This window comes from Tamandua tetradactyla, chromosome 2 (genome assembly GCF_023851605.1).
Source record: "Tamandua tetradactyla isolate mTamTet1 chromosome 2, mTamTet1.pri, whole genome shotgun sequence".
Taxonomy (NCBI): domain Eukaryota; kingdom Metazoa; phylum Chordata; class Mammalia; order Pilosa; family Myrmecophagidae; genus Tamandua; species Tamandua tetradactyla.
In genome coordinates, this window is record NC_135328.1 from 141,710,644 (window position 1) to 141,723,818 (window position 13,175).

Here is a 13,175-nt window from a genome sequence, read left to right on the forward strand (position 1 = left end):
TTGTGTCTTGGAATTTTTGTGTCTTGGGGATGATGCCATGTACGGAAGTGGAGGGAAAGGTTCATGCCCTGGGAAATGGTCTCCTGAGTCCACCTGTAGAGCACAGCCCTTAGAATAGTGATCATCCTTCCCTCACACTGAAAATTCTAAGGATTTCTATATGTGTCACACACATTTCAAGTCAGTTTAGTCTTGTTTTGAATTAGACTAAGGTTACCTGGGCTGGTCACATAGTAAAAAAGATTTCTTACCTTGAACAACATGGTAAAGAGAGAAGACATTGTACCACCCATCCCAGGGTCGTGATTCCAGGTGACCTAGATCTTTAGGTAAATATAGGGTTTGAATCCCGATGTGATCTCTCAGTAGCTGTGTGACCTTGGAGGAACCTGTAAACCTCTCTGAGCCTCTTTCACAAAACAGTTGTAATGATGAAATGAGATATTATGTCAAAATGTCCAGACTGCTGGCCACACAAACGATGCCCAATGAGTATTAGCTGGATGTGAGCTTCAGACAGGCCCTCACAGAGAACCTGGTACTGTCCTAAGCAAAATAGAAATGGTTATGCTAGGGGTAAAAATAATCCCAGGTGAGTTAGTGATACAAAAAGGTGAATGCAGAGCTTTCTCACATGCAAAAATAGGGTCCAGGGGTGAATTTGGGGGAAGGGGCCCAGGATCATTTAGAAAGGTGTTTATTGAAGAGATGACTGCTGTTTTAAGGGATAATAGTTTGATGAAGGGAAAGGCAAAGTCCTTGTTTGTGGTGTGATAGAGACCATGTTCAAAGGCCTGTAGGAGTTGAAGTGGGAGAAGGAAGAACTAAAGGAGATGGGAGGTGGCAGTGGTTGTTATTGTTGGTCAGGAGAGGGGTGTTGAAAAATGTCCCTAAAGGAATGCGTTGAAGTCCACTTCATGTGCTTCATGCTGTAAAGGGCAAATGCACTCACTGGCAGCCCTCAGAGAGGGGAAGATAGGCAGCGAAAGTGGCTCTTCAGTGGCTGGTCTTGGCGGTTGCTGCAACTGAACTTGTGGGGAGCAGAGGTCGAAGTCGGTGTCCAATAAGGAATATGCTGTAGGACTTTGACTCTTGACAAGGCAGGACCTGGAAAGGCTTGTGGAGGTGATCTCAGCAATCAGAACCTCTGCTGTCTGAGGCTGGGGGAGCCGATGAACACAGAGTGAGGAGCGCCTGCAGGGCAGGGTCACTGGCAGCTTCCCGAGGAAGCTCACTGTGCTGCTCCGGCCTGTACTGGCACCCTGACCTGAGCGCACATGGCCTGAGGGGCGTCTGCAACTGCCTTCTCATCTGCCCTGATTATTGAACCTTTCCTCAGAGTGGTGGGGGAGATGGGGTACATTTTTTCTTGGTGTAATCAGAGTAGCATGTTCTTGATTTGAATTTGTGCCTCCTATAAATGTTGCTTTGGTAAAGTTCAGGGCACTTGCAGTGTTGATGATGACAGTGGTAGCGACAGTGATGACGGTGATGGTGTTGGCGGGGAATCGGGGGACGGTGGTGATGCTGGTGGTAATGGTGGTGATGGTGACGATGGTGATGATGATGATGATAGCAGCAAATGCTTGCACAGCACTTATTATGGTAAAAACACTTTCCTAGGCACGTTACAAATATTCATTCATTTACTCATTTAATCCTTACAGCAAATCAGAGGATGGGTGTTGGTACTGTCAGTCCCACTTTACAGATGAAAAATGAAGCATGGAGAAAATAATTAACCCTTAAGTGGTGGAGCAAGGGTTGAGCCCAGGCTGTGTGGCTGGCTCGAGTCTGTGCCCTTTAACCATGCGACTGCCCTTCTCCTTCCTGTGTGCTCTCAGTCGCTCCTGCCGTAGAGGAGCAGATCCCTATGAATTGTTTGGCACTGGTTTCAAAGGGTTACCTATGTTTGTAATCCAGAGTCTTGACTTGTCTTCTCTCTCGCTGCCTCCTGGATCATAGAGTTCGCAGGACACAGGGCCCAGCTTTCTCTCTGGGTGTAGGTACAGGCAGCAATTTATTCAGCTGACATCCAGCCCAGGCACATGCAGGACCAAGCAGAGCCCAGCTCATGACAGACCACAGTGGACACAGTTGTAGGCGGCAGAGACAAAGAGGAAGACCTGGGATTCCTTAGGTTGCATTCTGGGAAGCCTTTAGGAAAAAGCTGCTGCAGCGATCTAAAAAAATAGATGCTGCTTGTCTTGAAATCATGTCCAGGTAAAATGGGTATGTTTGCCTTTTAAAAAGTATGACAGTCAACTGAAATAGTATATCAAACATTAGGAAACTGGTGGAGAGGTGCTCAGCTAATAAAAAGTTTACCTTTTATGAGAGCACAGGAGGGAGTTCTTGGGTAGAGGGCTGGGGAGTAGGGAGGGAGGGCGGGGAGTGGAAAGGAGGCACGATGGGAGGTAGACCATCTTGTAAGTTGTCAAGGTGCTCCTGGAGCCATGAGTTCCTTTTGGCCTGTCATCCATTGCTTGAGACAGTGGAGAGAGGTAAGAGCCATTCCTAGCCTAGCACCGTGTCCCCTGCAGAGCCATCCTCAGCCCTGGGTGGGCAGTGTGCTACCCTTCTATCTGCAGGATGCCCATGACACCCCAGCACTGCAGCTTGGGCCTTACTTTGATGGGCTGGTCTCTGGTCTTCCTTTCTGGTTGGCCTGGGAACACCTTTAAAGCCAGGCCTCTCTGCCTTCTTCCTCTCTGTATCTCAGTATTCGCAGTGGAGCCTGGTACATAGTGGGGGCTCTGGATGTAATTCTTGAATTCAGTTGGAATCAAGACCCCTCAATTCAAAGATTTACTTTGTAGTTTTGGACACTTAACTTGCAATAGACCAGAAGGTCTGGCTTTCTGATCTGTAAAGTAGAGATGATAAAACCTTGTACATTGGATTTAGCATGATAATATGTAAAGAGGCTACCCCAAGAAAGTCGTGAATGCATGTTCATTGTCTTCTCTTCCACGAGGTGAAGCATAACCAGGCCAACTCCCAGTCTGGAACCTATATACACCGGGGAGTTCTTTATGAACCCTCATCTACCTTTCTAACTAGAGCTAGAAAGTAAAAAAGGTGCTGAGAAGGCCCTTCTGGAGTGTCTCAAAAAGTTATGTCTTTTGTGGTTAGGGAGCTGCCTTCAGTAACTTATCATGCTTCACTTGGAAATCCCTCAGCTGGTGACTCAGGCATTCATTCTTTCTTGGGCACATGCACTTCCCGTGTCAGTTAAGTGGGAGGGAGGCTGTAGGGGCAGCTGGTGCAGCCCCTGCCCTGCTGGCCATCCCTGAAAAGGCCCCGGGCGAATCACTGAACCTCTGTCGTTGAGCTCCATTTCCTGTCTGTGAAGAGGCCATGAGACAGAATCTACCACAGAATGCGCACAAGGGTTTAGAAAAATTCCCGCACACAGTGAAAGATCAGTAAATGTGCTAGTTATTATTACTAAGGTCGGTGATGGCAATGAATGAGGGAAATCAATGGGTGGGAGCCAAAGAGGGAGGAACTTGAGCCTAAGCTACTTCTGCAATAAACCCTGACCTGCCCTCTGCCTGCTTCCCAAATTGTGCCTCCACAACAACTAAATAATAAAGTTTGCAATTCCCTGCACACACCCTATTACTCCATGCTTCTGGATCTTTGCTCATATTGCTTCTCTCTCTCTCCCTCTCTCCTCACTCCCCTGTGAGCTTCTCTTTGCACCCTCAGCACCCTGCATATTAGGGATTTTAAACTCAGGCACCCACTGACATCTGGGGGGGCCAGCAGGTAATTTAAGGGGGTTAAATAGATAGGTGCTATGGTAGGGAGTGATGGGGCCTATGGCCAGTGTGCCTGATCTGAGAAGAACAGCTACTATGCAGCAACAGTGGATTAGCTGCCCTGGGAGAATGTGGATCTAAGGTTGCCAAACCTTTCATTTCTTTTTAAGTGAAGCTGGGTATCTGGACCTCCATGGAAAATGTTTGTAGAGGGTCCTTGCCAAATATTCTGCAAGGAGCTAATCAGCACATGCCAGAGTAAGAACCAACCAAAATGATTAGAAGTGACACTCACAGAGGACCAGGAATACAGCCTGGTCTCACCAGCTAGGAGGGAAAGCCTCAAAATTCACAGTTATTAGATGGAGTCCTCAGAATTGTCTTACTTCAGATTGGGGAATGATTAGCCCTAGACTGAAGGCTGTCCTGGTAATGCCTAAGAAATCTTGAAAACAAGACTTGGACAATCAAACTGTTTCCAAGTAATTTAACTTTGCCCCACCCTCCAAAAAAAAAATCAGGAATGCTGTTTTAGTTTGCTAGCTGCCGGAATGCAATATACCAGAAACGGAATGGCTTTTAACAAGGGGAATTTAATGAGTTGCTAGTTTACAGTTCTAAGGCTGAGAAATGCCCCAATTAAAACAAGTCTATAGAAATGTCCAATCAAAGGCATCCATGGAAAGATACCTTGGTTCAGGAAGGCCGATGAAGTTCAGGGTTTCTCTCTCAAGTGAGACGGCACATGGCAAACACAGGGCTTCTCTCTCTGTTGGAAGGGCACGTGGTGAATACGGCGTCATCTGCTAGCTCTCTCTCCTGGCTTCTGGCTTCATGAAGCTCCCTGGGAGGCATTTTCCTTCTTCATTTGCAAAGGTCGCTGGCTGGTGGTCTCTCTGCTTTTTAGTGTTGCAGCATTCTCTGCTCTCTCCGAATCTCTCATTCTGCTTTTATAGGACTTCAGAAACTAATCAAGACCCACTCAAATGGGTGGAGACATGTCATCCCCTTATCCAGTTTAACAACCACTCTTGACTAAATCACATAATCCAGGGAGATAATCTCATTACAGTTTCAAACATATGGTATTGAATAGAGATTATTCTACCTTTATGAAATGGGATTTATATTAAAACATGGCTTTTCTTAGGGGGCATACTTCCTTTCAAACCAGCACAAATGCTCATTGGAGTATAAAGATACACTCCACCCAACTAAGCTAAAATTCAGTGTCTGGCATCCAATTGAAAATGATCATGAAAAAAAAAGCAGGAAAATACAACCCATAATGTGGAGAGCAACCAATCAAAACCAACTAAAAATTGACACAAATATTAGAATTAGCAGACAAGGACATTAGAAGTTACTAAACTATATTCCATATATTCAAAGCTGGAGGAAAAATTGAATATGCTAAGAACAGACATGGGTGATATAACAAAGACCAAAACTGAGCTTCTAGAAATGACAACCAGAGTCTGAAATGAAAAAACATGCTATTCTAGTTTGCTAGCTGCTGGAATGCAATACACCAAAACGGAATGGCTTTTAAAAGGGGTAGTTTAATGAGTGGCTAGTTTACAGTTCTAAGGCCAAGAAAATGTCTCAATTAAAACAAGCCTATAGAAATGTCCAATCAAAGGCATCCAGGGAAAGATACCTTGGTTCAAGAAGGCCGATGAAGTTCAGGGTTTCTCTTTCAAGTGAGACGGCACATGGCAAACACAATCAGAGCTTCTCTCTCAGCTGGAAGGGCACATGGCAAATATGGCGTCATCTGCTAGCTTTCTCTTCTGGCTTCTTATTTCATGAAGCTTCCCAGGAGGCGTTTTCCTTCTTCATCTCCAAAGGTCACTGGCTGGTGGACTCTCTGCTTTGTGGTGCTGCAGCATTCTCTGCTCTCTCTAAGTCTCTTATTCTCTAAAATATTTATTTCACTGTAAGCTGTGAGGAGAAACCAGGCTGCAGTTTCCACATTTAATTTGGAGATCTCTTCTGCTAAATATCCAAGTTCATGGCTTTTAAAATTTGCTTTCCAGCCAAAGCCACTAGTCAATTTTGCCAGATTATCTGTCATTTTAAAACAAGGCTCGCTTTTCTTCCAATCTACAATAACATGTACCTCATCTCTGTCTAAAGCCTGGTCAGAGGTATCTTTAGAGTCCACATTTCTACCAACAGTCTCTTCAAAGCATTCTAGGCCTTCCCTATCAAGCTTCTCACAACTCCTCCAGATTCTTCCCTTTATCCACTTAAAAAGCTGTTCAACGTGTTTGGTATTTGTGAACTGCAGCAGCACCTCACTCTCCGGTACCAAAATCTGTTCTAATTTGCTGGCTGCCAGAATGCAACACACCAGAGACGGATTGGCTTTTAATAAAAGGGGATTTATTTTGTTAGTTCTTCAGAGGAAAGGCAGCTAACTTTCCACTGAGGTTCTTCCTTTGTGGGAAGGCACAGGGTGGTCTCTGCTGGTCTTCTCTCCAGGCCCCTTGGTTCCAACAACTTTCCCCGGGGTGACTTCTTTCTGCATCTCCAAAGGCCTGGGCTGAGCTGCGAGTGCTGAGATGAGGAATGCTGAGCTGCTTAGCTGTGCTACGTTGCACTTTCTTATTTAAGCACCAGCCAACTAAGTCAAACGTCATTCATAGCAGCAGGCACACCTCCTAGCCGACTGCAGATGTAAATCAGCAACAGATGAGGTTCACCTTCCATTGGCTCATGTCCACAGCAACAGAACTAGGTGTCTTCATCTGGGCAAGTTGACAACGGAATCTAACTACCACACATGCCCTGGATGGGATTAATGTCAGATTACTTGTAAAAGAAAAGATTAGAGAACTTAAAGATGTAGCCTTAGAAGTTATTCAAAATGAGAAAGATACATTGAGGAAAAAGACTGAAAAGTTTGAACAGGATATCTGAGAGTTATGAGATAACTCAAGTGGCCCAATACATGTGCAATTAGAACCATCAAAGAAGAGAAGAACGATAGGAAAACTATTTGAAAACATAATCACCAAAACTTTTCCAAATTTGACAAAAACTATAAACCCACAGATCTGATGAGCAGAACAAAACCAAAGAACAAGAAAAATGAAGTAAATTCATTCTCTGTATAGCAGCCAGGGGCATCTTTCAAAACCATGAATCCGGTACTGTTGTTCCCTACTGAAGAGCTTGCTGTGGTTTCCATTGCAACAGGAATGCATTGTCATCACCTTAGTATGACCACAAGTCCTGGGGACCTGGGCCTGCATCGTTTCCACCACACTCAGCATCGCTTCCACCATACCCAGCCTGGCCATTCTGCACCAGGAATGTCCACTCCCTTGTTTGGTTTCTGCAGGACCTTTGCACATATGCCGCGACCTAGAGCCAGAAGGCCTCCTTCAAACTGGCCTCTCTTTGTTAATGCAGGTCTCAACTCAGATATCATGTCCTTAAAGAAGCAGCCATTTTCTATTGTTGGGGATTGAGTCATGTCCCCTATGAACAATATGCTCAAGTCCTAACCCCAGTCCTGTGGGTGAACCCTTGTGTACAGAGGACCTTGGAAAATGTTGTTATTGGTTAAGGTGTGATCTCTGAAGATCCTATTTGGAGGAAGCCAAATTGAATCAGACTGGGCCTTACTCCATATAACTGGAGTCCCTCTAAGCAGAGGAAATTCTGTTGCGGTCAGTCAGCGGAAGCTGAAGTCAGAGGAAACCAGAGGAGCAAACAGTTTTGATTGATTGCTCTCCTCTTTATGGGTTGTATTTTCCTGCTTTTTTTTTCTCATGATCAGTCATTTTCAGTTGGATGCCAGACACTGAATTTTAGCTTAGTTGGGTGGAGAGAGAGCTCCATGTTAACAGAGAATTGCTGGAATGCTGCAGACTCCAGGAGAGTGCAAGTCCTGCTGATACCTTGATTTTGCACTTCTAGCCTCTAAAACCATGAGACAAAAAATTCCTGTTCTTTAAGCCAACCCAGTGCATGGCATTTTTCATAGCAGCCCTAGCAAACTAAGACACCTGTTTAGTCCAAATCAGCTCCCAGCCCAAGTCTGAGTCATCTGCTTTGGAAATAAATGAGATATGTTGGTAGTTACAAATATAGAGAGTATTTTTGTGTAATATGAACTAATAGCAATCAAAATATTCAATTAGAAATCCCTGAGGCTTCTTTAAGAATCATCTGTCATCAATAGATGATTATAGAAAATTGGTATTGAAATGTTAATGAACAATTTGATTTTAAATTCATAGGATTTAAAATATGTATGATATGGTAAAGTATAAAATGATAGTAGACAGCCATAAAATTTCAAATTGGAGTTTTTCATTCATTTTAATATATCACAGACACAAGACAAACTATCTCATTTATTTAACATTCAATGAGATTTATGCACATCACGATCAATTTTCAGAGAACATTTGAATTTGGCTTTAAATTACAAAACTACTTTTGTCTTGAAAAAAGGTTTGTAGCTCAGGAAATATTATTCCTTGTGTAATTTTAGCCTTTACTTTAAAGATGATCTTTGTGAAAACTGTTTTATTAAAATAGTGCAGAAAAATTACCAAAGTTATCAACAAGATCCAACCTTTGTTTTTTTCTTCTTTAAAAAGAAGGAAATCTACATTCAGATGCTGAAACTCTTTGCAGGAGTCCTTTGAGTAAGAGATTCCCAAACCAACATTGAAGCTGTGTACACAGAATACAATGTATTGTCTAAACCACATCATAAGACGGCAATAAGAAACACACTTAACTTTGCAAAAACAATATTAATGGAAAACATGGCATTTATTCATCCCAGAAAATTATTTAAATTAGATAAAATAGACAATGTTCAGAAAATTGAAATAGGACCTCAATTTACTTCGTAAGTATTTTTCCTTCTGTCCATGTTCAGAGATGGTAGTGATTAAAATGCAACCCAAGTTGCAAAGATTTATGCACTCAGATGTCAGTGGTGGCATTGTTTAGAGTTTTGAAAAGCCCAGGACCATCCAAAGAACTGGTGATGGGGGGAATTAATCCATATAACCATTCCTATTAATTTTTAGGAAGAATATTTACTATTCTTGGGAAAAAGCTTCTGATACAGTACTAAGTGATAAAAAAAAGATACATTTCCACAGTATGAACTTAATTAGGTGGAACAATATCCATTGAAGGAAATGTAATAGTGTTTAAATCTGAGGAGTACATTGTTAATGGTGTGTATTTTCCAAGTTTTTTTTTTTTTTTTAGAAAAAGCACATACTACATTTATGTAGCAAAAAGATTAAAAAAAAAAAAAGAAATCGGGTGCCTAATACACTTTTAAATATTTAATTTTATTATATCTTAGAGCAGAGATCATTTTGTCTGGGAACTCAGACTGTGAGGGTTGTAGTTGGCTGGGGGGTGTTTTCAGGTTTCCAGAAGGCCTTAATGGGGAGGAGATTTTCCTGGTTGTTTTGCTCCTGGGTGGTCTCTGGTGCTTACCCTGGCCTCTTACTCACTGGCTGTCACTTCTGATCAGAAAGTCTGACCAGAAGTGAACTTCGACAAATACAAAATAGGAAGATGAGTTAATTAGTTAATAAGTGTGACTTGCTTGGTAGACAAACATTTTAAAACATGAGGCAACAATGAAAGATTCCTGATGGTTTAAAGTGGGAACCATTCCAGATTTTATTCTTGTTTTTTTTTTGTCATTATTTTAGTAGGTCTCGCCGAGCTTTACCTTTTTGTCTTTCTTTCTCTCTCGCTTTCTATTTATTTATATAAACTTTTTATTTTGAAATAATTTCAAATTTACAGGACAGTTGCAAAAATAATTTAAAACCTGTACAGAGAACTCCAACATACCCCCTCCTGGTACCCTGACCCGCCAACTTGAAACATTTTGCCACATTTGCCATTCTGTTTATCTGTCATCCATCCATCCATCCATCCATCCATCCATCCATCCATCTCCAGCATTACTTTCAAAATGAAAGTGGAATAGAACAGTAGATATGAGAGTTTATTGCATGTAGTAAGTATTTGTTCTTTAAGTTTTTATTTCTGGTCTGTGTTTGTGTGTGCTGAATTAGACTATAAAATACTTTTCTTTTTAACTATGGTTTTCAGTAAAAAAAAAAAAAAAGTCAAAATACTTTTATTGTGCTCTAGACTGGTGGTTCTCTTAATGGGGTCCCTGGACCAGCAACAGCGGCATTGAGACTTGTTAGAAATGCAAATTCTCAGGCCCTACCCCACACCTACTAAGTAAGAAACCCAGGGGTCATGGCCAGCAATCCGTGTTTTACCAAGTCCCCCATGTGGTTTGATACACACTCATATTTGAGAACCACTGGTATAGGTTTGCTTCTCCAAATGTGGTCTGGGGCACACTTGGCATCATCTGGAAGCTTGTTGGAAACAGAATCTCAGAGCCCAACTCAGACAAACTGAATCAAAATCTACATTTAACAAGATCCCTAGGTGATTTGTTTGCACTTATTAAAGATCCAAACCACATATGCCTTCAGGGGCCCAATAGATAAATGAGAGGAGGATGCCTGTTTTCTCCCTAAAGAGAGTACAGCAGTGAAAAGGTACTGTGATGTGACGTCTAAGCACTTTTCATTTGTTTAAAAATGCCCTGTAGTCCCACCAACCCTAGAGAATGCCTAGGGCATTATATAAGGGCATTAGATAAGATTCTACAAAGGTTCCATGCACTAGGGTAACTCTCCCAAACCTACAACCTCCAGATGGGTCCTGGGCCAGCTAAGTCCTGAAATGCAGAGGGGTCAGCCTCTCCAGAACATCAACTAGTTCCATCCCCCTATCCCATATTATCGACAGCCCCTTCCAACATGAAAAAGTTGGAATGGCCATAGCCCAAATAACCCTAAAGAGTGGGAGAATGATCAAAGGTGATGGTGGAGTTATACAGAGAAGGTAGGGCTAACAAATGAGTATGACTACTAATCATTATACTGATATTTACTTTAGCCTCCAGCACCTTAGAGAAACTTGAAATAAAAACCCAGAAGTTTGTAACCCATACCAAACTCTGAATCTCTTCTACAACTTGTCGTTGCAATGTACTTTGAAAATGTATTGCTTTTATGTATATATGTTATTAAAAAAAAAGGAGTATAACAGAGAAGACAGGATTTAACAAATGAATATGACTGCCGAATCATTATATTGATACTGCTTTTGGTCTCTAGTGTCTTGGAGCAGCTGGAAGAAAAAACAAAAGATCGTGAAACTGTAACCCATACCGAACTTTAAAATCAGTTCTATAATTACTTGCTAAAATGTACTTGGAAATGTATTGCTTTTTTGTATATATATTATATTTCAAAATGAAAAAAAAAACATTAATTAAAAAGTCCTGTATAGTCCCTGTTGGCATTCTCACCTTCCACCAAATCTGTCTGTGGAAGCCTGTTACTTTAAACAAATTTTAAAGTAAACGCTAATTTTTACACGTGGCTCTCTCATCTTACCTTCTTCTGCTGTCTCTTAGGAATTCATCAAAGAGCTGCTTTCTCGGATAAGAGGCATGAGGAAACTGAGCCCTCCGCAGAAAAAGAGCATATGATTGCAGCACACAGTGCATCTACCCCAGAGGTGAAGAGAGGTCCTGGGATTTGGACCACAGGAAGACAGTTATTGAAGATGCTGTCCTTTGAACAACTTCTTTTGGGGGTGGGGATTCTATTAGATGTTTATTCAAGAGTGTTCCTTTTTTGTCTTTAAGGTTTTTTTTTTTTAAGTGTAATAATATTTTTAATAGCAAAGATACCAGGTCTCTGGCTACAGCCAACCCAGAATTATCAAACCAGGTCCGTGTCCAAGGATGGCCGTGCCAGGCAGAGTTTTCTACCACGATTCGGATGTTTTGCACCTCACGATACAGGGAAGACCATTTTCTTACAACTTGTTTACTGATACTCTTCCTTAAGTTGTACATCTGACTCGGATGTCAAATTTCTTGTACGTGTATATATCTACACACCATTCGGTTACAATTGGATGTGAGTTTTATTTCACAATGATGGAATAAATTTGTGGTCATCCTTCATCCTTTGAAGGTCGCAGCACGTGTGTTTCCAAGAGGCCACTGGTATTCTCGGCGTGAGTGCTGCCAACCTTCAAATTTCACTTTCTGCACCAAAGTGGGAAAAAAAAAATCCAGTGTATCCGTTATTTTAATGAGCTACACTACAAAACTGTTGAGTCGGTCAAGGGCTTAATTTATGGACTTCATATTATTTCATTGATTGGGATGCTTTGCCAGGTCATGTATTCATTGCCTCATTTGTGGTATTTTAAAGTTTTTTTTATTTGAAGAACTGATAGGATTTCTAAAGAAACGCCCATCTTTTCCTGAGTGATATTTTGCAGTGGAAAAAGGAAGCACAGTGTAGCAATTAATTATCTGCCTTCAACCACATACTGTGTATTCTTTCTTCATGAAAGCAGATCGAAAGGAAGTTAGCAGATGGGGTATTTTCCTCCATAGACGTGGATTCTGGTTGCTTCTGTGCCTGGGCAGCAGCAGACCAGAGGGCTGACTTGAGAGCTGGAGCAGGTGGGGGTGGAAAGAGGGGTGGGGACACAGCGTCCATCTGCCAAACCAGAAGGTCTCCCTCACCTTCTCTCAAGTTGGTTGCTTCTCGGGAGCCATGGCTTCTTTGGATGCATGGAGACTGCATTTCTGGCTTCTCTCACTGGGATGTGGTGAGGACCCCGGGGCCCCCATCATCCCTGGCCCTCATTTACACCCCCTACCCCATGCTTGGAGCTAAGCCTGGGCACCTGCCCTGCCCATCTCCATTAGATACCAGCTCCTACGAGAAGGATCAAAATTCAGCTGGGGTGTAGGTGGGGTAGAAGGTAAGAGCGGAAACTTTCGCTCCCCTCCAGAGGCCCACTACCCCCACGGAAGCCCCACCAACTGTAAGATGTCTCTAGGTTGGCCCTGAGAGGACAAGGCTCAGGCATTTTTTTTTTTTTTATCAAGGGTGCTCTGAATATTTTATTTTTAAAAAGAACTATGTTTGTGAATTTTACGTATACTGGCAAGCTTTGGAAAATGTATTTAATTTTGTAATGTTTACCAATGATTTCTTTACAAGCTATTTACTCAAATAAATGGAGCTGCTTGCAACTCTGCCAGCACATATGCCTTTTTTCTGCATGCAAAGCCTGTTGATACTGTCGTTTTATCTGGTCACACCCTCTGTGGATAAGGATGGTAAGCCCCTGTCACTACCTTTCATTATAGGGTATTTGCAGGTAGCTAATCCTGGTCCACAGCTGATGTCTTTCCTTGATGAGATGGTGAAAGCCAAGTACCGCTGACACAGTCCTGGGCTCAGGAGGGAGCTGGAGGCAAGCCTGGCTTCTACTCCCTAACTTTCC

General features: G+C 42.4%; 1 protein-coding gene across 3 annotated transcripts in view; it reads left to right on the plus strand.

Moving 5' to 3' along the window:
* The window catches only part of PPP1R14C (protein phosphatase 1 regulatory inhibitor subunit 14C), a 103,576-nt gene extending 90,605 nt beyond the window's left edge, over positions 1–12,971 (plus strand). The window contains exon 5 of one of the 3 annotated variants that reach the window (XM_077149242.1): positions 11,275–12,971. In XM_077149242.1, the coding sequence (XP_077005357.1) occupies positions 11,275–11,349 (75 nt within the window). In that variant the 3' untranslated portion in view covers positions 11,350–12,971. The remainder of the gene's footprint in view (positions 1–11,274) is intronic. The other 2 variants (XM_077149243.1, XM_077149241.1) reach the window with 2 other exon arrangements.
* The last annotated feature ends 204 nt before the right edge of the window (positions 12,972–13,175 follow it).